General features: G+C 39.9%; 1 protein-coding gene across 2 annotated transcripts in view; it reads right to left on the bottom strand.

Annotated features, from left to right (window-relative positions):
- The window catches only part of DTNBP1 (dystrobrevin binding protein 1), a 125620-nt gene extending 101256 nt beyond the window's left edge, over positions 1-24364 (bottom strand). The window contains exons 1-4 of one of the 2 annotated variants that reach the window (XM_072813675.1): positions 24137-24364; positions 14032-14085; positions 13032-13082; positions 4675-4735 (exon numbers count right to left, since the gene is read on the bottom strand). In XM_072813675.1, the coding sequence (XP_072669776.1) occupies positions 4675-4735; positions 13032-13082; positions 14032-14085; positions 24137-24192 (222 nt within the window). In that variant the 5' untranslated portion in view covers positions 24193-24364. The remainder of the gene's footprint in view (positions 1-4674; positions 4736-13031; positions 13083-14031; positions 14086-24136) is intronic. The other variant, XM_072813676.1, reaches the window with a different exon arrangement.
- Positions 24365-24707: the final 343 nt, after the last annotated feature.

Genomic DNA, 24707 nt, shown 5'->3' with positions numbered 1-24707 from the left:
ACTGGAGGTGTTGGGGGGATGGGGTAATTGGGTATGGGCAATGAGGGCACATGATGTAATGAGCACTGGGTGTTATATACACCTGATGAATCAGCTGATGAATCGCTTCACTCTACCTCTAAAACTAACAATACACTATATGTTAATTGAATTTAAATTAAAAAACAAAAACAAAAGATAAGATTTGTGAGAGAAAGAGAGTGTAAGCAAGTGCATGAGCATGCTCAAGCCACCACATGTGTGCAGGGGAGAGGGGCAGAAGGAGGAGAGAGTCTTAAGTAGATTTCATGCTGTGTGTGGAGCCCAAGGCAGGGGGGGACATCAGGACCCTGAGATCACAACCTGAGCCAAAACCAAGAGTCGGACACTTAATGAACTGTGCCACCCAGGTATACCTAAATTTTCATTTTTAAAGTTGAGTACTGTATTTCTGGAAAGCAACAGAGGCACTTCTGATCAGATGTGGGTCTTAAAATAACTCTATGAATAAATTTAAGCTCCCCAAGTAGCATAAATCCAACAACATATCTTACAGGAAATTCTCCTATATATTATAGAATACTTCTTACAAACAAAAGAATTATTTGTGAAAGCTCCTCTACAGGATACGGTCTTTACTGAACACCGTGGGACTCATCGATGCTGATTCACATAGATGCAGTTCAGTAATTTTCACTGCTGTATGGTATCTGATTTTATGAATTTATTCTGTAGATGGACTGTGTGACTGCCTAAAGTTTCAAAAAGCCTGCTCAAACATTCTGGGACAAATCTCCTGGTGCACACGTGTAAGTTTCACGAGTTACAGGTGCATCTGAGGTACCGCGCTCATCTCAGAATGGCTCAAGAGGACTTGGGGTAATCAGACCTCCCCCAGCCTCTGACTTCAAGTAGCCTCATCTATTTACTATGTAATAAGTACCATGCCAGCATTATCAGAGGAAATATGTGCCACACCAGCATTATCAGAGGAAAGCCTCAGATGCAACGCTCTAGAGACAGCCCCAGGAGAACTGTTGGAGAGAGATCTCAACCTCAACACCTGCATAATGCCAGTTTGCGTTTTCTAATGCGATTGTGGCCATAAGGCCACATATTCCATGTGTAAACATTTTGCTGGTTTTAAATATATTTAAGCAAGCTGGTTGAAGGTTTGGGGTTGACATGTAACACATAACTTTTCCAATTTCGAATATGGGAAACAGGCCCCTTGATCGAGTTTTTGCATAGTACATCTGATTTCCAGAAACTGAAGTTAAGTGAGAGATGATGATTTTATTTTGTTTATAATTTCTATATTTATATTCATGAATGAGACTAGACTTCAATGTCACTTTCTCATACTTCCCTTGTTGGGTTTCAGTATCAAAGCTCCCCTAATCTCATAAAATAAGCTCGTCATAGTTTCCACTTTTTTCATTTACTGCCAGAATTTGTCTAACACTGAAATGGTAGATTCCAGAAGTTTAATAGTAATCTAACTCTGCGGGTCATTGCTTCCTTAGCAGAATTTTTAATCACTAACACAATTTATTTAATGACCTTAATACTACTTAGGATTAGAACTGCTTCTAAAATTGATTTTGGGAAAAATTTCTAGGATTTTTGCATTTCATCTAACTTTTCAAGTTTGTCAGAATTGTTTATAAACTCTTAAGCTTCTCAATCTCTGCAATAACTGGTTATATTCCCTTTTTTTATTCTCTTCAATTCTTAAAATTGTTTCGTGATCAATATCACCAGAGACTTAGCTACTGTATTAGTCTTCTCTAAGACCTTTTCACTTTGGGGGCACTTTAGTGCCCCCAAAGTGCTGGCGCTGTTGGGAGAGCATGTAACTCTTGATCTTGGGGTGTGAGTTCAAGCCCTATGGTAGGCATAGAGATTACTAAAAAATAAATAAAACTTTAAAAACCCAGAATACTTCACTTTGTTTAGCTTCTACTGTAATTTTATATTCTATTTCATTTACTTATCTTTATCATCTTTCATTCTTTAAGGTTTATTCTGTTCTCTTTCCAAATACTTGTTAGATTAGCTCACTCTCCATCTTTTTCCTCTATAAAACATCCCTCTAAGTCCCTCTAAGTGACTTGAGAAAATTCAACAGTTCATATGTATATTTTAAATTTTCAATGCTTTTCCTTCTTTGAATCATAAATACTCATATTTTTTACTTCCAAACATATGGAATTTTCAAAATTGTTTTCTCTTACTTACAGCTTCATTTGCAGTGAGATCAGAGAATATTCTGTATGACTTCATTTATATGAAACTTGGTGAGGATTGCTTTATGCCTCAGTATATGGTCAATGTTTATGTGTTCCAAATATGCTTCAATATTTGTCGGGAGAGTAGTCTGCATTTGTCCATCCAATCAACTTTGTTAATCACATTATTTAAATTTCGTATATCCATACTTATTTTATCTGTTTTTTTCCTCTCAATTAAGAGGAATATATTAAAACTCTCCCATTTTGATTATGGATTTATTGTTTTTTTTCCTTATAATTTTTGTCTTTCATATGTATCTTCTCCTACATTGTCTTTCCCTCATTTTCTAGAATGTTTCTTTTTTTAAAGATTTTATTTATTTATTTGAGACAGAGAGAGCATGCACAAGGACAGTCCTAAGTGGGGAGAAGGATCAGAGAGAGGGAGAAGGAGGCTCCCCGCTCAGCAGAGGCTTGATCCCAGGATCTGAAGATGATGACCTGCGCCAAAGGCAGATGCTTAACAAACTGAGCCACTCAGGTGCCCCCATAATGTTTATTAGTTAAGTTGATCCATATGAAACTCTAACTTTCCAGATCAAAATTAGTCTAATACTGGTAATTTCATTTGGTTCAACCTCAGGATCTTCTGTAATACTCTCTACTAACTCATCTTTCATATTTTCCACTTTCTTACCTCAGAGATCCCTTCTAAGTGACTTCTACAACACTATATTCTTTCTTCGTTTGTATGTAAGTGCTATTGAAGCACACCCTTTGGGTTTTTAATGTGACTTTCTAAAGTCGTGTTTGATAAAGTCTTATTCCTTACTCATTTTTCCATCTTTTATCTCTATAAAAGCTTTCAAAAACTTTTCATATACCTATTTAATAGTCTGCAATATCTCACATCCTTAGTCTGCAGAAACACTAAGGGGCCTAGGTTTATCCGGTTCCCTCCATGTAGAAGCTGTGTTTGTTTCTGTTGGGTGTCAAGGAACAGTCACCCGTGATCCTTTCACTTTTACTTCAGTGGTTCCTCGATTGTGCAGGAAGTAGAAATTGGAGCCCCACACTGAAAGGAGGCCAAGGCGATAGTAACAAATCCAGAAAGAGGACTGCATTTATTCTAAGCTGTTCTGAAGGCAGAGAAGTTTTCATGTCGCCTCCTTTTGCAGACAGGTAGCTTTTCTTTTCTACTCTAACCTTTCACTGAGGGATGCAGCCACTTCAGAGATCCAAGAGCTCTGTGCAGAAGTCTCAGATCCAGTTCCCCACAAAGTCTCCTTTCTCCATAAATCTTGAAAGCTTTTATTTTAGTATTTTACCCCAGCTTCTATGGGTTTTGTTTTTTTTTTTCTTTTTTCTTTTTTTTAAGCTACTCTGATTTCAGTTCCCTGTTCCTTTTTTTTGTTTTTCTTCTCCTTCTCCTTCTCCTTCTTCCTTTTTTCCCCCCTTTAGGGTCTCCCTTAGTTTTTGTGAACCCAATGCATTAAATAATTTTTAAAAAATCTATCCAGCATTTAACTGTTCTGTAGCTACAAGGCTTTTCAAAGTACCTGATCTGCCTTACAATCAGAAACTTACATTCCCCCTTTTCAGTAACTTCTAAGAGAAACACTAATGTCTAACTTTCATCACATGTACTACTCTCCTCTGTGTAACTGCTACAGCTTCACTAATTTAGGTAAGTGATAACTAAAGTCAGTCTAAATTAATTAAAAGTCAGAATCACAGAAATGTTTTCAGAAAGAAGTTTGATTGACATCAATAGCACAGAGTATTTGATCTTAGCTAATAAAGCTTTCAGTACATGTACCAACTACTTTTAATTACCGGTCACTTTTATTCATTATGCACTCTTTATGTAGTGCTAGAAAATAATTTGTTCTTCTAAGAGAGGTGATGATGACATCTGAAACATTTACATTTATTTGTTAAGCAAATTAATGACTTTAGGCAACAGATGCAAATTCAAAACATTATACCTAGATGAACCAAATATTTACTTATGACTTGAGAATAAAAGTCACAAAGTCTCTTAGCCTAACTAAACTTAGGCTTAGTTTAGAGAAATTACCAAAATGTAATTTAGGGAGTTTTATAATCAACTACTAAATTAAATTTCAGATATCCTTTAAAACATTTTAATGTAATCCCAAATGTAATTCCTTACAAAACAGCATTTGGAGCACCTGGGTGGCTCAATTGGTAGAGCCACTGCCTTCAGCTCAGGTCATGATACCAGGATCCTGGGATGGAGCCTTGCACTGGATGCCCTGCTCAGCGGGGAGTATGCTTCTCCCTCTGTCCTTCCCCCCTGCTCATCTCTCTCTCTCTCAAATACCTGCTCATCTCTCTCTCTCTCAAATAAATAAAAATCTAAACAAAACAAAATACTAACATTTAACATCACAAAAAGATATTCTTCCCACAAGTTTAAGATGAGCTAATTCTTTACCTCTCCAGCACTTGCACATTCCTTGGCTCTTCTGTGAAGTGCAGCCCATGTATCTTCATACCTAAAATATGCAAAAATAATTCAAAATGCAAACCACACATTAAAAAAAATACCATCTAAAGATTAACTTGGAACATCCTCTGGTGCCTTAAGAGAAAGACAACTCAAATATAATGGGGACACATCGCAAGGACACAGAAGAAACCTGAAGGGGTTCCCAGTGGCTCAACCTGGGACAATCTGAGCAACAAATAATGGTAGTGACAGGGTTATAACTCGGGATAAAACAAACATCCACAAGCTCACAGCGATTTAAATAAACAACTGAACAAACAAATGGAGGGAGAGGAGAAATTCTCCTGTAGTAGAATTCCAATTAATTATTGCAAAAAAAAAAAATGACAAACATAAAAAATCACCACTTGGTAAGCACAACAATAATTGTTTCAGGCAAGAATTCTAATGGTTGCTAAAATTAGTGAGAGAAATGATGAAGAGAAACAGCATATTTATTACACAGTTTGGAAGTATCTTCCCACAAGATACCTATAAATTAAAAGGGGAGACAGTATAACAGTGTAGAAATGCAGCAGACACTTCCCTCCACGTGATCCACAGTAATGAAACATATAAATATGTGTCTGAGAAGGACACAATATTGCCCTTCTGGTATTCTTGGGGGAAAAAAACACTGACTTGAATTTAATCATGAAAAAATAGCACATAAATCCAAACTGAGGGGCATTTTGCAAGATAATAGTACTCTTCAAAAGTGTTGAGGTTATGAAAAACAAAGACTCAGGAACTGTTCTAGATTAATGGAGATGAAGGCAGTACAGTGGCTAAATATAACCTATGATTTTGCACTGAATTCTGGTCCCAGGAAATAAAGGCATTAGTGGGAAAGCTGATGAAATCTGAATGAAGTCTGTAGGTTACGGAGCAGTTTTTGAAATCTCACTTCTGAACAATCAGTGAATCAAAGAAGAAATTAAACAGGAAATTTAAAAAAGTAAAAATAAAAATAAAAATAAATAAACAGGAAAAAAATGTATCTTGATACAAATGAAAATGGAAATACAACATACCAAAACTTTTAGAATACAGTTTTAAAAAGGAAGTTCAAAAAAATGCCTACATTAAGAATAAAGATCCAAAATAAACAACCTTTACAAAACTAGAAAAAGAAAACCTGAGGTCAAAGTTAGCAGAAGAAAGGAAATACTAAAGATTGGAGAAGAAATAAATGAAACAGAGAATAGGAAAACAACAGAAAAGATTAACCAAACTAAGAGCTGATTCTTTGAAGATAAACATGATTGACAAAACTTTAGCTAGACTAATCACAGAAAAAAAGAGGACCCAAATCAGAAAATTGTAAATGAAAAAGGAGACATTATAATTGACACCACAAAAAAATACAAAAGGCCATAAAAGGCTACCATAACAACTATACACCAACAAACTGGACAACTAGAAGAAATGGAAAAATTCTTAGAAACATTTAGACTACCAAAATGGAATTAGGAAGAAACAGAAAAATCTGAATAGCAATTACTAGTAAGGAGATTGAATCAATAATAAAAAAATCTCCCAATGAAGGAAAGCCCAGGATGAGATGGCTTCACTGGTGAATTTTACTAAACATTTCAAGAAGAATTGTAACACCAATCCTTCTCAAACTCTTTCAAAAAATTAAAGGGAAAGGAATACTCCCAAACTCATTTTAGGAGGCTAGCAGTACCCTAAAAATCAAAGCCAGAAAAGGACAGTATCAGAAAAGAAAACTAAAGGTCAATATTCCTGATGAATATGGATACATAAACTCTCAATAAAATACTAGCAAGTTGAATTCAGCACATTAAAAGAATGATTCACCATGATCAAGTGGGCTTTATATCTGGGATGAAAGGATTTGCAGGTTCAGCACCTGCAAATCAATGTGATACACCACATTAATAGAAAGACAAAAAAAAATATGATCATCTCCATAGATGCAGAAAAGCCATCTGACAAAATTCAACATCTGCTCATGATAAAAAAATCTTAACAAATTAGGTACAAATGGAACATAACTCAGCATAATAAAAGCCTTATTATATAAACTTACAGCTAACACCATACTCAATGGGGAAAGGCTGAAAGTTTTCCTGGTGTCCAATCTGACCACTCCTATTCAACATAGTACCAGAAGTCCTTGCCAGCACAATTAGACAAGAAAATGAAATAAAAGGCATCAGAAATGGAAAGGAAGAAGTAGAATTGTCTTTACTTACAGATGACATAATTTTATACATAGAAAATCCTAAAGACTCTGCCAAAAAAAAACGTTGGAACTAATCAAAAGCAATAAAGTTGCAGGATACAAAATTAACATACAAAAATCAGTAACATTTCTATAAAGTAACAATAAATTATCCAAAAAACAAAACGATCCCATTTACAATAGCATCAAAAACAGTAAGATAGTCAGGAATCACTTTAATCAAGAAGGGGAAAGATCTCTACTCTGAAAGCTGTAAGACAATGATATAAGAAATCAAAGACGAAAATAAATGGAAAGGTATCCCACGTTCATGGACTAGAAGAATATTGTTAAAAATATTGTTAAAATGTCAATACTACCAAAAACTATCCATAGATTCAACACAATCCCTATCAAGATTCCAGAGGCTTTTTTTTTTTAACAGAAGTATAAATAGCCATCCAGAGACCCACAAATAGCCCACAAATAGCCAAAGTAATCCTAAGAAACAAGAACAAAGAGTGAAGCATCACATTTCCTGATCTCATGCTACACTATAGAGATACAATAATCAGAACAGTATGGGACTGGCATAAAAGCAAATAGATCAATGAAACAGAACAGAAAGTCCAGAAATAACCCCAAGCATATGTGGTCAACTAATATTTGATAAGGGAGTCAAGAATACTCAATGGAAAAGATAATCTCTTCAATAAAAGGTCCTGGGAAAAGGGATATTCACATGCAAAATAATGGAACTATACCCCTTTCTTACACCTCTCACAAAAATTAAGTCCAAATGGATTAAGACTTAAATGTAAGACCTGAAACAATGAAACTCCTAGAAGAAAACATAGATAAAAAGTTCCATGACATGGATCTTGGCAATGATTTTTTGGATATGACACCTAAAGAAAAAGCAACAAAAAGTAGTAGGACTACATCAAATTAAAAAGCTTCTGTAGCACAAAAGAAATAGCAAAATGAACAAACAGCCTACAGAATGGGAAAAAATATTTGCAAACCACTTATCTGACAAAAGGTTAATATCCAAAATATATAGGGAACATATATACCTCAATACCAAAAAAACTCCCAAATAATCCAATTTTTAAAATGTGAAAGATACCTCACTAGATATTTTCCCAAAGATACATGAATGGCTAACAGGTATATGAAAAAATGCTCAACATCACTAATTATCATGGAAATACAAATCAAAACTACAATGAACGACCACCTCCAACTTGTTAGATTGGCAATCATCAAAAAGATATAACAAAGGCTGGTGAGTTGAGAAAAAGGAATCCTCAGTGCACTGCTGGTGGGACTATAAACAGGTATAGCCACTATGGAAAACAGAGTGGAGAATCCAGCAATCCCACTTCTAGGTATTTATTCAACAGAAAAAAAAAATACTAACTCAAAAAGATATCTGCACCCTGATGTTTATAGCAGCATTATTTACAATAGTCAAGACATGGAAACCACCTAGGTATCCACTAATGAATGAATGGTGTATAGATATATAACATACACAATGGAATATTATTCAACCATAAATAATGAGGAAATCTTGCCATTTGTGACAATATGGATGGACTCTAAGGGTATTATGCTAGGTGAAATACATCAGAAAGAGAAAGATAAATACTGTGTGATCTCACTTTTATGTGGAATAAAAAAAAAATATCCAAACTCAGAAAAAGAGATCAGATTTGTGGTCATCAAAGGTAAAGAGTAGAGGGAGAGGGTGCTAGAGGAAGGTGGTGAAAAGGTATAAACTCCCAGATCAGTACTTGGAATGTATTGTACAACATGATGACTATAGTAACATTGCTGTATGACATACATGAAAGCTGTTAAGAATTATCATCACAGGAAGAAATATTTGTTTTTGCTCTGTTTTATCTCTAGGAGATGATAGATGCTAATTTAGCTTATTGTGATAATTTCACAACACATGTAAATCAAGCAACTATACAGTACATTTTAAACTTATACCATGACATATCTCAATTATATCTCGATAAAACTGGTAAAACATTTAAAAAAAAAAAAAAAAACCCTCAAAACCTCCCTGGGGCAGCCCAGGTGGCTCAGCAGTTTAGCACCGCCTTTGGCCCAGGGCGTGATCCTGAGACCCGGGATCGAGTCCCATGTCAGGCTCCCTTCATGGAGCCTGTGTCTCTGCCTCTGCCCCTCTCTCTCTCTCTGTCTCTCTCTCTCTCCCCCTCCCTGTGTCTCTCATGAATGAATAAAAATCTTTAAAAAAAACAAACAAAAAACCTCCCCAAAAGAAAAGCCTGGATCCTGATGGCTTCACTAATGGATTCTGCCAAACATTAAACAACAACAACAACAACAACAACAACAACCATCTCAAACTCTTCCAAAAAACTGAAGAGGAAGGAATACTCCCTAATTCATTCTAGGCCAGCACTGCCCTGATACATAAGCCAAAGACACTACAAGAAACTACAAATCAATATCCTTTATGAACACTCATGTAAATATCCTCAATAAAATACTAGCAAACTGAATTCAGCAGCATATTGAAAGGATTATATACCATAACCTATTGGGATTTTTTTCCTACAATTCAATATTGGTTTTAGATATGAAAACCAATCAATGTAATATGCCACATTAACAAAATGAAGGGGAAAAATATATAATTTCAAATGATGCTGAAAAAGCATAACAAAAGTCAACACACTCTTATGATAAAAATTCAAAAAACAAGGAATAAAAGGAAATTATGTTGGGATGCCTGGGTGGCTCAGTGGTTTAGCACCTGCCTTCGGCCCAGGGTGTGATCCCGAGGTCCTGGGATTGAGTCCCACATCAGGCTCCCTGCTTGGAGCCTGCTTCTCCCTCTGCCTATGCCTCTGCCTCTCTCTCTCTGTGTCTCTCTCATGAATAAATAAAATCTTTTTTTAAAAAAAGGAAATGATGTCAACATAATAAAAACTACATATGAAAAACCCACAGCCAACATCATACTTCTCTAAGAATCAGAAACAAGACAAAGATGCCTGCTTTTGCTAATTCTATTCAACACAGTACTAGAAGATCTAGCCAGAGCAATTAGGCAAAATTCCAATGGCATTTTTTGTAGAAGAAAAATCCATCCTAAAATTCATATGGAAATCTCAAGAGACCCTGAATAGCCAAAACCACCCTGATAAAAACAAAGTTGGAGGACTCAGACTTTCTGATTTTAAAACTTACTAAAAAGCTATCATAATCAAAACAGTGTGCTATTGTAATAAAAGCAGATATATGGACCAATGAAATAGCCCAAGAATAAATACTCACATACATGGTCAAATAATTTTCAACAAGGGTGCCAAGACCATGCAATGGGGAAAGGATAGTCAACAACAACAAAAAATTACCCTATCCAAAAATGGGCAAAGGACTTCTTTCTAAAAAAGATATATAAAAGTAAATGCAAAGATGCTCACCACCATCAGTAATGAAGGAAATACAAATCAAAACCACAATGAGATACTACTTCAAATCAGTTAGAATGGCTATTAAAAAAAAATCCTTTTGGTGAGGATATGGATAAATGGGAATTGCCACGCACTGTTGGTGGGAATGTAAAATGGTGTGGCTGCTCTGTAAAATACTACAGGGGTTCTTCAAAAAATTAAAAATATAATGATCATATCATCCAGCAATTCTGAGTACATATCCAAAAAATTTGAAAGGAGAGTCCTGAAGAGAGATTTGCACACTCATGTTCACAGTAGCATCACTCACAAAAGCCAAAAGGTGGAAGCAACCTAAGCATTCACTGATAGATGAAAGGATAAGGAAAATGTGGTAGATAGTTATAATGGAACATTCATCAGCCTTAAAAAGAAAATTCTGACATATGCTTGGACAGAAAAGTTTACATTAGAATTTAAAAAAGTATGCTAAGTGAAACAAGCCAGTCACAAAAAGACAAATATTATCTGAGTTCACTTATATGCGGCACCTAGACTAATCAAATTCACAGAAAGAGAAAATGAAATGATGTTCACCAGAGGTAGGGAAGAAGTTGTTAATAGGTACAGAGTTTCATTTTTGCAAGATGAAAAGTTTTGGAGATTGAATGCATAACAACGTGAATGTATTTAACACTACTAAATTGCACTTAAAAATGGTTAAGATGGTAAATTTCATGTTATCGGTATTTTATCACAATTTTTAACAATTAAAAAAATTATAATATAGAGATCTGGTATTTAAAACGGTCTTTCCTCCACTTGCTATTAGTTCCAAAAAGTAAAAACAGTTTTTCAAGGCAATGAATGGACATACTATGGACATCTTCCTATGGTTGTAAATTTTCATGTCAAGCCCCACAAGGCATCCTGTCTCAAAAAACTACCATACGTGAAAGTCTACACATCTAATATAAATCTTTCAATGAAGTTCATTCAACTAAATCACTAGATTTAAGAGATAAAATGTAAACAGTACACCACCGATTTTTACTATATACCTTCTTTCATGTTCACTTATGCTCTTCACTCAACAAAACCAAGCAGGAAATTGGTATCAAATTAAGTACTTTCCATTACAAACAAGAAAAAATATCTCTAGATTTAGCAACCATAAAAAGAAATCCAGTAAAGAGCTAAAAAAGAAAAAGTAAAATGTAGGCATAGGTGACTTTGTCATCATAAATGCAGCTCAGGAGAATGAACATATTATTAACTTCAGAAGCACATATAACATATACTTAAACTATATATTTTTATAACAGCTATATTGAGGTAATTCACACCCTTTTAAAGTGTACAATTCAGCAGTTTTTAGTACACTCACAGAGTTGGACAACTATCGCTACTATCTAATTCCAAATCATTTCCATCACCCCAAACAGAAACCCATACCCATTCCCCTCTCAATCCTTGGCAACCACTAATCTGTCTCTAGGGACTTGCCTATTCTGGACATTTCACGTAAAAGGAATCATGTAGTACATAACCTTTGTGTTGGTTTTTAGGTTTCATCTACATGGAGAACAGTATGTCCCAGCACTCTGTTCCTTTCCGCCGCTAAAATATATGCTCATTGGTAGATGAATATTTGTGTTGTTTCCGCTTTTTTGGCCATTGTGAATAATTCTGCTTTATGGATAAACTGCTGTGCACATTTGTGCATAAGTTTCTATGTGGACATAAGTTTTCAATACTCTTGGTGTGAAACTGCCAGGTCACATGGTCTATGTTTAATTTTTTAAGAAACTATCAAACTGTTTTCCACAGCAGCTGCACCATTTTACATTCCTACCAGCAGTGTGCAAAAGGCTCTATTTCTCCCCGTCCTCAACAATGCTTGTTATTTCTGTCTTTTTGATCACTGCCATGCTAGTGGGTGTGAAGTGGTATCTCAATTGTGGTCTTGATTAGCATCCACAAATGGTGAACATCTTTTCATCTGACTATTGGCTATTTATATCTTCTTTAGAGAAATATCTATTCAAATCCTTTGCCTATTCTTCATTGGGTTGTCTTTCTATTGTTGAGTTATAGAAGTTCTTTATATATTTTAGATTCAAGTCCCTCAGCAGGTAAATGATTTGCAAATATTTTCTCCTATTCTGTGGATTGCTGTTTCACTTTCTTGATGGGTTCTATGAAAGACAGAGGTTTTTAATTTTGATAAAGTCCAATTTATCTATTTTTTCTTTTGTTTCTTATGCTTTTGGTGCCATATGTAAGAAAATCATGTATTTTAATATTGATCTGCATGCCAATAGGAGGGGAGTAGAGAAAAAACAGTATAAAATTAAAAATCAAAGAGAATTCAAAGACTTAAATCCAAAATCAATTTTCTTGCAACAGAAAAACCATAAACATAAATACACGTAATAAAGTATTGACTAGCAAATACAAGAGTGATCAATCTGCTCAAAGTCTGAATATGAACAGCCTTTGCATTCATCAATGAAATGTAAAAACCCCTCAGGAAAATGAAGAAGTTAATCATTTCTAGTCACTATGTTTAGGTAAAATTTAGTTGTTTTAAAGTTTCTATCTATAAAAGTATAAAATATTTTTAGACAATAGTCAGAAGTATAATTTTTTATTTAAATGCAAACATTTACCTGCTAAGTAATTCTAGACCAGCAGAGTACTTTGGCAAACATGGAACAGTCCTGCCAAAAAACAAAAACAGAAACTTATTTTATTAAAATTGCTTCCAATTTAGGCCAACTTAAAAAAAAAAATACATATGAGAATTTTGACACTATCAGTTGTAATGTGGAATTCTTTTAAGTTACTAATGAGAATTTACCTAAACTTTTAGAGAAATGTCTTATTTCACAACGAAAATACTGCAAACTACTGTCATCCATCATTCTGCCTTATAGATTATTTTTAGCACTTAATACGATGAATACCTTGATAAAATGCTAGATAATAAGAATTGTTTTTAAAAACTCATAATCCTGGGCAGCCCTGGTGGCCCAGCAGTTTAGCGCAGCCGCGCCGCCTTCAGCTGGGGGTGTGATCCTGGAGAGACCCAGAATCGAGTCCCACATAGGGCTCCCTACATGAGGCCTGCTTCTCCCTCTACCTGTGTCTCTGCCTTTCTCTCTCTCTCTCTCTGTGTCTGTCATGAATAAATAAATAAAATATGTTTAAAAAAAAACTCATAATCTCTAGGCTTAAAGTGAAATTTGGTCGTGCTTTACTTTAAAAAGAGAAAGAAAAGAAAAAGTTGTACAACGACCACTGGTGTTTTTATAGAAAACATGTAACACAGCTCCACAGGCTCACTCGCCAAGTACTATTTCATTATTAATCTGCTTCTCAATAATGCAGGACTTTTACTTTGTGCTTAATATACAAAATGATTAACTGTGATCAAATAATAACCACTGGCTGTCCTAGAAAAAAACTACACCTCACCATGTCTTCAGCCATTTCACAATTTTATCAGAAAATCTTCCAGTGTTACACAATTTAGAAATAATCAGATTGTTTTGTTGTCAATGCACTCAACAGATGTAAAATCCACTAAAGTAACCGTACTTTTATAACTAGAGCCAAAAGCTGTATAAAATTTAAGTCACAATAAATTAAATCTTAGCACAGGCTTACCTTGGTTTGCTTTTTACTTTAGCTTCTCTTGACTTGTCACTTAAAGTCTTCAGCCTATAATTCAACAAGTATAAAATATCATATTTTTACAGCTTAAGAGATTTTTTCCAATCATGAATTCCACAGTTCTTAAAATTTTAGATTGGATGGGCTAATTATTTTAGCAAGAATTAAGCAGCTCTCCAGACAAGTATTTAAGGGTTTACTATACATCAGACACCCCAAACATTTGTAGAAAACATCTTTATATTTTTCTTGCCTCAATCCCTTAGAAACAATTCCTAAATCAGATTGGACTAGAGAAATGTCATTTACCTGGCATCATTAGAAAAAGAAGTGGTCCATACAGGTGAATTTGGTAGATAACAAAGACATCTAAGCACCACATTTTATTAAATAGAAATGATAGCAGGCACTCAAAGCTCTTTAAGTACCAACGTTTTGTGAAATTTTAGCACTGATCAAAAGTTTCTTAAAATATATCACAAACCTTTTTCATTAAAGAGGACTTGCTATATTCTATCAAACATTTTCTGCTCACTCCAGGTCATTCTTATGAATAATACCACTGATTAAATTTTGTGGCCAAATAATCATCTCCTCAGACGTTTTGAGCTAGGAATGTCTTTTCATTTACCAACTTGAAATCAATCTATGGTCACTTGAGTTTGTTTGGGATCCTGTTTCTATTCTTTTCTAAATTTAAATTCCCCATCTCCACACCACTGGTGTTTTGATTATCAGGGATAACTTACTGCTTCTAGCTACTTAACTACAGCAGCCTACTCCCTATTATTGGCTTTTTAAAATTACTGGGCTAGAAAACAGAGAAATGGCCTAGAGATACACAGAAAAATAAAATTAAATAGGCTCCACTATATATATCATATGAAGTTCATAGATTTGTTTAATCTATTTTTACTTCACTGGCCCATTTTCACCTTCTTTTGGCTGTCGACTCTGTACCAATTAATTATATGGTAGTCTATTATAAGAAGTTGCCAAAAAAGTGAGTGCTATATTGTGAGACATTATCATGTAAAATAAGATATCGCTGTAAATGTTCTTCACGTGGTTACTTTAACAAATCTTTATTTCCAAATAGCGTCTGAAACATAGGCCACTGTACCACCACCGCCTCTAACAAGCCTTTGATAAAAGGAGAAATAGGGGGCCCTTCCTCAAGGTGCTTGACTGCTATCAGCCAGAAACTGCCTAAAATACCAGCTGACTCTCCTTGAACACCCCCAAGCCTGAACCTCTATGTGCAAGCCTGGGCAGAGGACTCCATCTTTTTTGTGCATAATGCCTGGCTCACTACCAAAAAGAGACTTTTTATAAAAAAAAAACAAACTGGAATGACAGTTTCATACAAAAATCTTTACATTACTCTGTTGTTTTTTAAAAACAAAAATACTAATGTGATAAACTTCTCTGCATTGTTCAAAAGACTCTGAAATTTCTTTAATACAAAACCCATTTGTGTATCTCTCTCCAGATGAGTCAAGGGAGTTGTATTAACAGAGTCTGAACTGTCCTAGAGAAACAATATAAATTTCCAAGCTTCACCTTGGCAACTAGTAAATCTGGTCTAAATTAAGAGTACACAACAACTAGGAAAAGTTATTTCAACAATCAGGCTCTATCACTTCCACTCCAAAACTCGAGAAAGGCCCTTAGTTGTAACATCCAGGTAGAATTATACTAGGTTGGTGATACCCAGCAGTACGTTACACTCAAACTGATTTTAGTATTATTTTTAGTGACTCAGGACAATTCCATATAGTTACGTGTACAAGGATACTGCAAGGGAACTGTTATGATTCTTTATGGACCATTCTTATATGGTCTGCCAAATATGGAGGTTAGTATTTTTTTTTTAAGATTTTATTTATTTATTTGAGAGAGAATGAGCAAAAGTGGGAGCATGAACCGGGAGAGAGGCAGAGGAGAGGGAGAAGCCCGCTCTCCACTGAGCAGGGAGCCCGATGTGGGGCACTTGTACTGGGACCCTGGGATTCACGACCTGAGATGAAGGCAGACACTCAACCGACTGAGCCACCCTGGTGCCCCATCAAATACTTATTTCTGAAATAAACTTTTACTTTCTCAATTGTAATATATAAAATCTGTTGTGCTCCTCCACAACTCCTCCCCGAAAAAGAAGAAATTAGTTCAGAATAAAAGAGCAAGAAGGAATGTCAGAGGCAGCTAAAAATAAAATTGTTGGAAAGGTCAGTCAATGAGAGCTTCTCCATGCAGCTCCTTAATAACCATCTGCTTTCAGTTTGGTCCTTAACCAAATGTAATGTGTGGAACTTATTTGATCTGGATTTGAACAAATCAACTGTAAAAAGTCATTTCTAGGAACCAGGAAATTTGATTATGGACTAGATAACTGATAATATCAAAGAGTCAGTGTTAATTCTGTTAAGTATGATGTTGGCATTGCATTTATGTAAAGTCTCTATTTTTTTTTAGGAGTGCAAACTGACGTAGGAGAGATATAATAGATCTGAGATTTATACCTATGGGAGAGGCAAAGCAAATGTGGCAATGGTTGACAACTGTTGAATCAGAATAATGAATATATATATGGGGTTCGCTGTGTGATTCTATTTTTTATGTTTGCTTTGTAAAAACACTTTTGTAATAAACGCAGCCTTTCAGCCCTTCATCTTTTCTCATCACACCTTCTCCACATAAATCATCCGTGTGCCAAAATTCAGAACAGAAACCGATGGAGAAAGCAAAGTAGCTGGAAGGAGGCAAGAAACAGTGAAGAAGGTTGAGGAGAGCAACATAGAATGGGTCACAAGGACTATTATTCTTACTTTGAGTTGGAAAACAAAAATAAGATCAGGTGTATGTGTGTGTGTATACAAGTAACAAAAAAAACAAAAAGTTGGGCAGCCCAGGTGGCTCAGCAGTTTAGCACGGCCTGCAGCCCCGGGTGTGATCCTGGAAACCCGGGATCAAGTCCCACGTCAGGCTCCCTGCATGAAGCCTGCTTCTCCCTCTGCCTGTGTCTCTGCCTCTCTTTGTATGTCTCTATGAATAAATAAATTTTAAAAATCTTAAAAAAAAAAAAAAGTTCCTTGCTGAAATACATCTTCAAAATCTAGGATTTTGGGCAGCCCAGGGGGCTCAGCGGTTTAGCACAACCTTCGACCCAGGATCAGGTCCTACATCAGGCTCCCTGCATGGAGCCTGCTTCTCCCTCTGCCTGTGTCTCTGCCTCTCTCTGTTTCTCATGGTAAATTAATAAAATCTTAAACATAAACAAAAACAAAAACAAAACAAAAAAAAAACCCTAGGATTTCAACTAAAAGTAGCATACTGTTTTTATCGTGTTCTAATTCTACTTAAAACTTCTCACAATGATTCTGTGCTGGAAACAACTCGCTAATAAAAGCCATTTAATATCCCACAATGTCAAGACTCACTAAGAAGGCAATACTGATCTGGGTGTAATATCCCAGTTTCCTCAAACATAAAATGGTGGCATTAAACTGACCGTAATGATTTGCCACAGGAATTAAATAAAATTCCAAATACGACTTTGGCAGCATTCTGTAAACACAGCTAATGCACAAATGTATAAGAGTTACCTCCACCAAGAAAATTAAGAAACTATGTACATAGTTCCTGGAAAAGGCTTCCTTCCCCACCATTCCCAGTCTTCTTCCCACACAACCCCAGGAAGACATTAGGACTGCTGTGTGTGTGACTGTATCAATTTAGACTCAGATGAACACCTGACAGTTATCACCTACCAAAATCAGCTAATACACACACTGAAGTTCAAAACAGTAAAACTCAAATTTGTCCTAACACCTCAACAGTTTATTTTTAGATTGTTCCAAAGACTTACCTTGATTTGATACAAGCACACAAAAAAAAAAATGATAACATTTTTTTAGGTCTTGGAGAAAATATTAAAATGGAAGAATCTCCTAAGACAAGGAGGTGATTAGCAAAAACAGCCTCCACAACAAGTTTAAAAAGAAGCAGATAAACAGAATGATAATACGGAGCACTATAATGAATGAGAAGCAGAAAATGTGCTTTCTCTAGCTGACTCAACCTCACGGGGTGACCTTAATGGCATTCATTTGCGCTTCAACTTCCTACTCAGCTAACCTCATCAGCTATTATGAAAGCTCACATGACTGTTGTAAACACCACAAAAACATATTAAAGAGCATATTTTGTCATTAAGGTTCAATTCTTTTAACCGTGCTCATGTCTCCCTGTTCTGACCTTAAATTCTGCTTACAAATACAAATCCCATTTATTGTACTTTTCCATGAAAGTTTATCATTTTTTCCCTCTCTTTAAAAACAAGACCATGGAAACAAAGCATCCTCACACTTAAAAGTACACATGGCTCGGGGCGCCAGGGTGCAGGGTTTGGGGGGGGGGCACTCAGTTAAGCATCTGACTCTTGATTTCGGCTCAGGTCATGATCTCAGGATCATGGGCTAGAGCCCCACTGAGCGCAGAGCCTGCGTGAGATTCTCCTCCCTCTCGCCCTGTACTCGCTAGCTCACTGGTACTCTAAAATAAATAAATAAATCTTTTTAAAAAACAACAAAGTACACATGACCCTCAGCTGTGGAACCTGAGTCACACCAAAATTGCAAAAAGTCAGGAAACGGAGAAGAATTTAGATTACCTCTATCCTAATTAACCACAACTACACCGTGCTGGTTCTGACCTGTCTCCGGAGAGTTTCCTGTATTTCCAACTGCTTCTTGGAGGTCAAGCCATAAGTTCACCTCGTACAACAAATTCACTGTCAACTGCTTTTCTTTCAAAACTATTCTGAAATGCTTTTGTTTGTAAATGGCATCATCTAAGATACTTCAAAGTCAACATCCTTAACTTCTCCACCTTTTTCCCTTACATTCTTAAGTTCTCCACCTTTTTCCCTTCCTACATCGCACTGTTTATAAATCCACCCCATGCCTGTCACATCCACTCCCTTGTGACACGGCTACCACCAGCACGGTCTTATCATCTCTCCCCTGGCCCATAATTAGAGCCTCCCAAATAACGTCCCTATTCCACATCTCCAGCCCTCCCATCACACGGCCTCTCAAATTTCTTCCAGAAATACAGGCAGGCTCATGCTGCTCCCTCCACAAAAACCTTCAAAGACTCAGTCAACATAAAAATAAGCCAGGACCTCTCTGTACCAAGTAGCAATCACCTCATCCCCCCCCCCCACACACAACTCCCTTAACCTGCTGTACTGTTGGTGACAGTTTTTTTGACCTTCGAGGTCTTCTGCTTCCTGCCACTAGAAAGAGCCCAGGGACGCTATTTGCTGCCCGCCGGGTTCTCTGCTACATCCTGGCTCCTAGAACGGCACTTGTCACAAAGTGCTAAGTATTTGATAAATGAATTCATTCAGCAAAGCACTAAAGATCTTCTTAGTCACTAAACTTCCCTTCCAGCTTCCGCTCCCACAACTGCTTGTCTTGGAAACGTCCTCACCCAAATCTGCTACAATCCCTCCTCATTCTTGGAGGCCCAGTACAGAAGCCACCTCCTCTTTGAAGCCTTCTGCAAATGCATCTGAATTAAGAACACCTCCCTCTGGGCTCACAGACACACAGGTCACCTGTATCTTTACTGTTCAGTTCCCTCTACTTCCCTCCCTTTCCATTGCCCATGACTCTGCAGCCCCAGGATCCAGCTCAAGATATAGACAACAATTAGTAAAGGAAACTGAGGGAGAAGCCTCTTAAATCTGTTTGCATTTTAATAAAATGAAAAAAAGCTTCCGTGAAAAAGGACACTTTCTGAGCGCATCATCTGGTGTCTGACACTTAGTAGGAACTCAGTAAATAGTTATTAAGTCGGGTTGAATATTGACGGTTTTTTTTTTTTCCTGCTTATTAAACAGGCGAGTAATCATGGAAGGGTCAAAATTTTAGGCAAAATGTCAGCATTTTGCCATACTATGAATTAGATTATTCAATCCTCTCCTTTGAGCAGGTTTTGATACTAAAGGAGGGCAGCAGAGGAAATGAGTCTGCTGGGCAGGGGTGAAGCTGGGGACAGTGGTGGCCTCTGGGGAGAAACACCCACTGCCTAGTTGCAACAATACAAGTTTTCTATCCCTACCCACAAGACCCCAGAGCATTACAAACAGGAAACACCAGTCGGTGACAGGCAGGCTATAAACCTTCAGTAAATCTGATTTTCAATTCCCTGCAGGCTTTGCATGCCTCATTGCTTCATTCCTGAGGCTTTCGGTCTGAACCGCTCAAAACCAAAGACCAGAGTGGATTTGAAGGACAAAAACCAAAGACCAGAGTGGATTTGAAGTATGTGCTTCAGTATATCCCAAAGTTTCCCTCAGAGTTCAAGTCTGTCCCTAAAAAGTACATGTTCTATGTCAACTTCCCAAAAGGCTCCAACAGTTTTGAGTAAGTTAAGTGAAATTAGGCCTCACTTAAGGTGAGGGGAGAAGAGTGAGGCCCAGAACCTCACTCCTGTGTCCTTTGGGCCAGCCAGCTACCCACTTATGTCAGATGATATAATTTCCAGGTTTATCTCAATTTTGACATAACTGTTACAATGAATAAAAATTTACAAAGGGACACCCGGGTGGCTCAGCCCGTTAAGCACCTGCCTTCAGCTCAAGTCATGATCTCAGCAGGGCTCCCTGCTCAGCAAGTCCCTTTGTCCCTCTCCCTCTGTGGCCCCTCATGCACTTGTGCTCTCTCTCAAATAAATTGTTCAAAAAAATTTATAAAAGAGACCCCAGGTCCATGGAGAACTTAAGAGTCCCCCTCCGCTTACACCACCAGCATCTCTGGCCACTGCCCTTAAGTGATCTTAAGAGGCATGTTTTCTGAGTGGAAAGTGGAAGGAAATTCATTGTGTTCATCAGACATGCTTTTATCACTGATGTGACATTTTCTTGGGGAACTGATCAAACTAATCCTCTTTTACTATAAAAAAATAAATAAATCAGTCTGTTGAAAGTCCAGTTATAGGCAGCCCCGGTGGCACAGCGGTTTAGCACTGCCTGTAGCCCGGGGTGTGATCCTGGAGACCCAGGATCGAGTCCCACATCGAATTCCCTGCATGGAGCCTGCTTCTCCCTCTGCCTGTGTCTCTGCCTCTCTATGAATAAATAAATAAAAATATTTAAAAAGAAAGTCCAGTTACATGAATTTTCGTTAGTTGAAAATGAGCAGAAAAGCTCTGAGATGCTGGTGCTCTGGGTGACTGTGAAGAGCAACACTGAGGAACACAGAGATCCAGTAGGCCTTCCTTCTACTGATTCCCCTGGGCAACCCAACACTGGAAGCTCCTGAAGTATTTCAGAAACCAGTTGCTCGTTTCTATAGGCAGGAGAACCAAGTATTCTAAAGGTATGTCAGGTACAATTTGACAGTTTGGGGAGGTGAGGGCCTCATTTTCACCTCTGAATCCCTCCCTGCCCTCATGCAACATACACAGACGCTGCTTAATTTCATCTTTCCTCATCAGGACAAAATGTTCAAATAGGTTGATCTCAAGCTGAATACGGAAGAGTTTACTAAAATGAATTAAGAGGATTCTTTCTTGGTTAAGAGTCACACAGGAATTTGTGAACTGGACAAAAGTGAGTAGGAGAGTTTCGAGCCGCCAGTTAGCTGCACAACAGACCACCTGGATGGAGAGGAGTAGCTAGTCGGCTGAGCGTGATCCCTCCAGGAGGAAGCCAAACAAGTGCCTAAATGGAATGCAAGCCCTCTCAGGATGTCTAATCCCCAAGTGGCTCCAGTCTACCACACTGTCAATTAGTCATTTCCCGAGGGGTTCTAACTAAACCCCCTTCCTAACTAAACCCTAAACTCAGGTTACCCAGATCTCCCATGATGGTTTGAGTCCAGAGTTCACATTCCTAGCTAAGTTTAACCTTAGCAAAAGTCATGAGAATGAACAGCTTCTGAAGCACCCATACAACCCAGAGTTACAGTAACTACCAGAAGCTAGGCTGTTAAGTCATTAACTCGTTGAAAGTAATGATAACAGGGGTGTGGGGGGGGGGGTGTACCTAATACCACTACTATCATGCTCCAGGCAAACCATTCCAGTATACCACCCAAATTCTTAGATAATTTACACCCTGAAAAAAAGTTCCTTTTTTCTTTTCAAGGTTTTATTTATTTATTCATGAGAGAGAGAGAGAAGCTGGCTCCATGCAGGGAGCCCTATGTGGGACTCGATGGGGGGGGGGAAGGATCATGCCCTGGACTGAAGGCAGGGCTAAACTGCCGAGCCACCCGGGCTTCCCAGAAGTTCCTTTTTCAATTTAAATGGGGGAAAAAAAAATTGCAAGCATGCAAACAAAACAAAACACCAACCCATACAACCCATAAATGAAGCACTCCCAGAGCATCTATAATTATCCTTAAGAACTCCAAACTGAAAGTATCAAAAATGATTTACATGTGGTAAGTGCTCAAGTATTTGCCCCAAATACTCAGCACTCAGGAGGCAATGCATGTGAACATTTTTGTCCCATAAAATCTTAGCCAGCATCTTTCTCATTGAAAATGTAAAATCCTAGTGGCACCTGGGTGGCTCAGCGGTTGAGCATCTGCCTTCGGCTCAGGTCATGATCCCAGGTCCTGGGATGGAGTCCCCCCCCCCCCCCCCCCCCCCGCCCCATTGGGCTCCCTGCATGGAGCCTGCTTCTCCCTCTGCCTGTGTCTCTCCCTCTCTGTCTCTCTCATGAATAAATAAATAAAATCTAAAAAAAAAAAAAAAAAGCCCTTTGATGCTGGACGGAGATGTCCTTATTCAGAAAATTCTCCAAAGGGTTTGTATGACAAGCTAACAGACTCTTTATGAAGGGGACACTTTTTCTAAAGAAATGAATAAGAAAATGCAAACGAATTGAGCACTAAGTAGTAACAACAGAGGACACCGCGCTTGCTGTTCTGCGGGTCATTTCACGCGCTCATTCATTGACCTCCAAACCCCTGCAAGTACCATCTTTATCATCTCTGTACAGTCGTGGAAACCGAGGCAAGACCGTGCAACTAACTTGCAAAACAACACACTCGCTGGGGGGTAGAGATGAGACCCCCCCACCCCCACCCCCACCCCCACCCCCACCCCCCGGCGCTCGAATCGCTCCGCCGGCGGCTCCCCAGTTGCGGGCTCGCTGGAATCCCAGGCGGTGACGGGGGGCGGGCGGCGGGGGCTGCGGACCTCCTGCGAGAGCTCCAGCCCCAGACGGACCACGCGGGCCGGGGCTGCAGCCGGGGATGCGGGTCGCCCACGACTCCCGGGTGATTCCAGGCCGAGCGTGGGGCCGCCGGCAGGTGCGGCGGTGTCGCTGGGGCTCGGCCGCTCGCCTGGCCCGAGAGGTTCTCCACCGAAGCGCCGAACCCCGGGCGGGGAGGGATGGGGAGGGGAGGGGCGGGGAGGGGTGGGGAGGGATGGGGAGGGGAGGGGAGGGGATGGGGAAGGGTGATGAGGGGAGGGGAGGGGATGGGGAAGGGTGGTGAGGGGAGGGGAGGGGATGGGGAGGGGAGGGGTGGGGAGGGATGGGGAGGGGAGGGGAGGGAGGGGAGGGGAGGGATGGGGAGGGATGGGGAGGGGATGGGGAGGGGATGGGGAGGGGATGGGGAGGGGATGGGGAGGGGATGGGGAGGGGATGGGGAGGGGAGGGGGAACAAAAGGGAGGGAGGGAGAGCTGGGCCGTCCGCGCGGCGCGGGGCAGGGTGCGCGGCGGCGCCCACGACCCGCGGCCCCCGCCCCCCCCGCCCCGCAGGAGCCCGGGCCCCGCCGGCAGGTGCTCCGGGGCCGCAGGAAGTCGGGGGCGCGCCCGCCCGCCCGCCACGTGACCCGCGCTCCCCCGCGTCCGCCCAGCCGCCGGGACAGGGGCCCGGGCGTCCCCCGCGCACCGGGCGGCGCGGCCAGGCCGGGACCTAAGTTCCTCAGAGCCGGAAAGTTCGCTCCTCTCCTCGGCCGCGACGGGACCGGGGTGCGGGGAGGGGGGAGGGGGAGGACGGAGGACCGAGGCGGCGTCCGGGGGGCCCGGCCCAGCCCCCGGGTCCCTTCCGCGTCCCCCCCCCCGTATACCCACCCGGAGGTGAAATCCTGCTGCACGCTCAGCAGCCGCTCGCGCAGGGTCTCCAGCATCGCCGCCGCCGCCGCGTCTCGTCCCCTGAGGCTTCAGGCCGCCCCCGCCGCGGCCCCGGGTCGCCCTCGGCCGCCCCACACCTGTCACCCGCGCGCCCCGCTCCCTCAAGGCGGGCCCCGCCCCCCGCCCCGTCCCGTCCGCGCCCCGCGCCGCCGCCGCCCCGCCGCAGCAGCGCCTTCCGCGTTCCCGCCGCGCCCCGCCCCCGCCGCGCCCCGCCCCGCCCAGGCCCGCGCAGCCGCAGTGGGCCCCGGCGGCGGGACAGGGGCGGCCTCCCCGCTCCGCCGCGCGCCCCTCGGAGGCTCGGGCGCCCCTTCCAGCCCGGCCAGGTCTCTCTGGCTTGCTCTCTGACGCCGGAGTGCACCCGATGAGATGAGCTCCGGGAGTCAGGAGATGCGTGTTGGCAAATTGAATTCAAGATTTAAAAATTAAAAAAAAAAAAATAATGTAGAAACCTGCAGGGGCATCGCGAACGAGGGCCTTCAGCGGAGGGCTTCTTCGAGGGCAGCATCGGTTT

Source organism: Canis lupus, chromosome 37 (assembly GCF_048164855.1).
Source record: "Canis lupus baileyi chromosome 37, mCanLup2.hap1, whole genome shotgun sequence".
In the NCBI taxonomy this organism is placed as follows: domain Eukaryota; kingdom Metazoa; phylum Chordata; class Mammalia; order Carnivora; family Canidae; genus Canis; species Canis lupus.
This window is presented reverse-complemented; position numbering and strand designations above follow the sequence as displayed.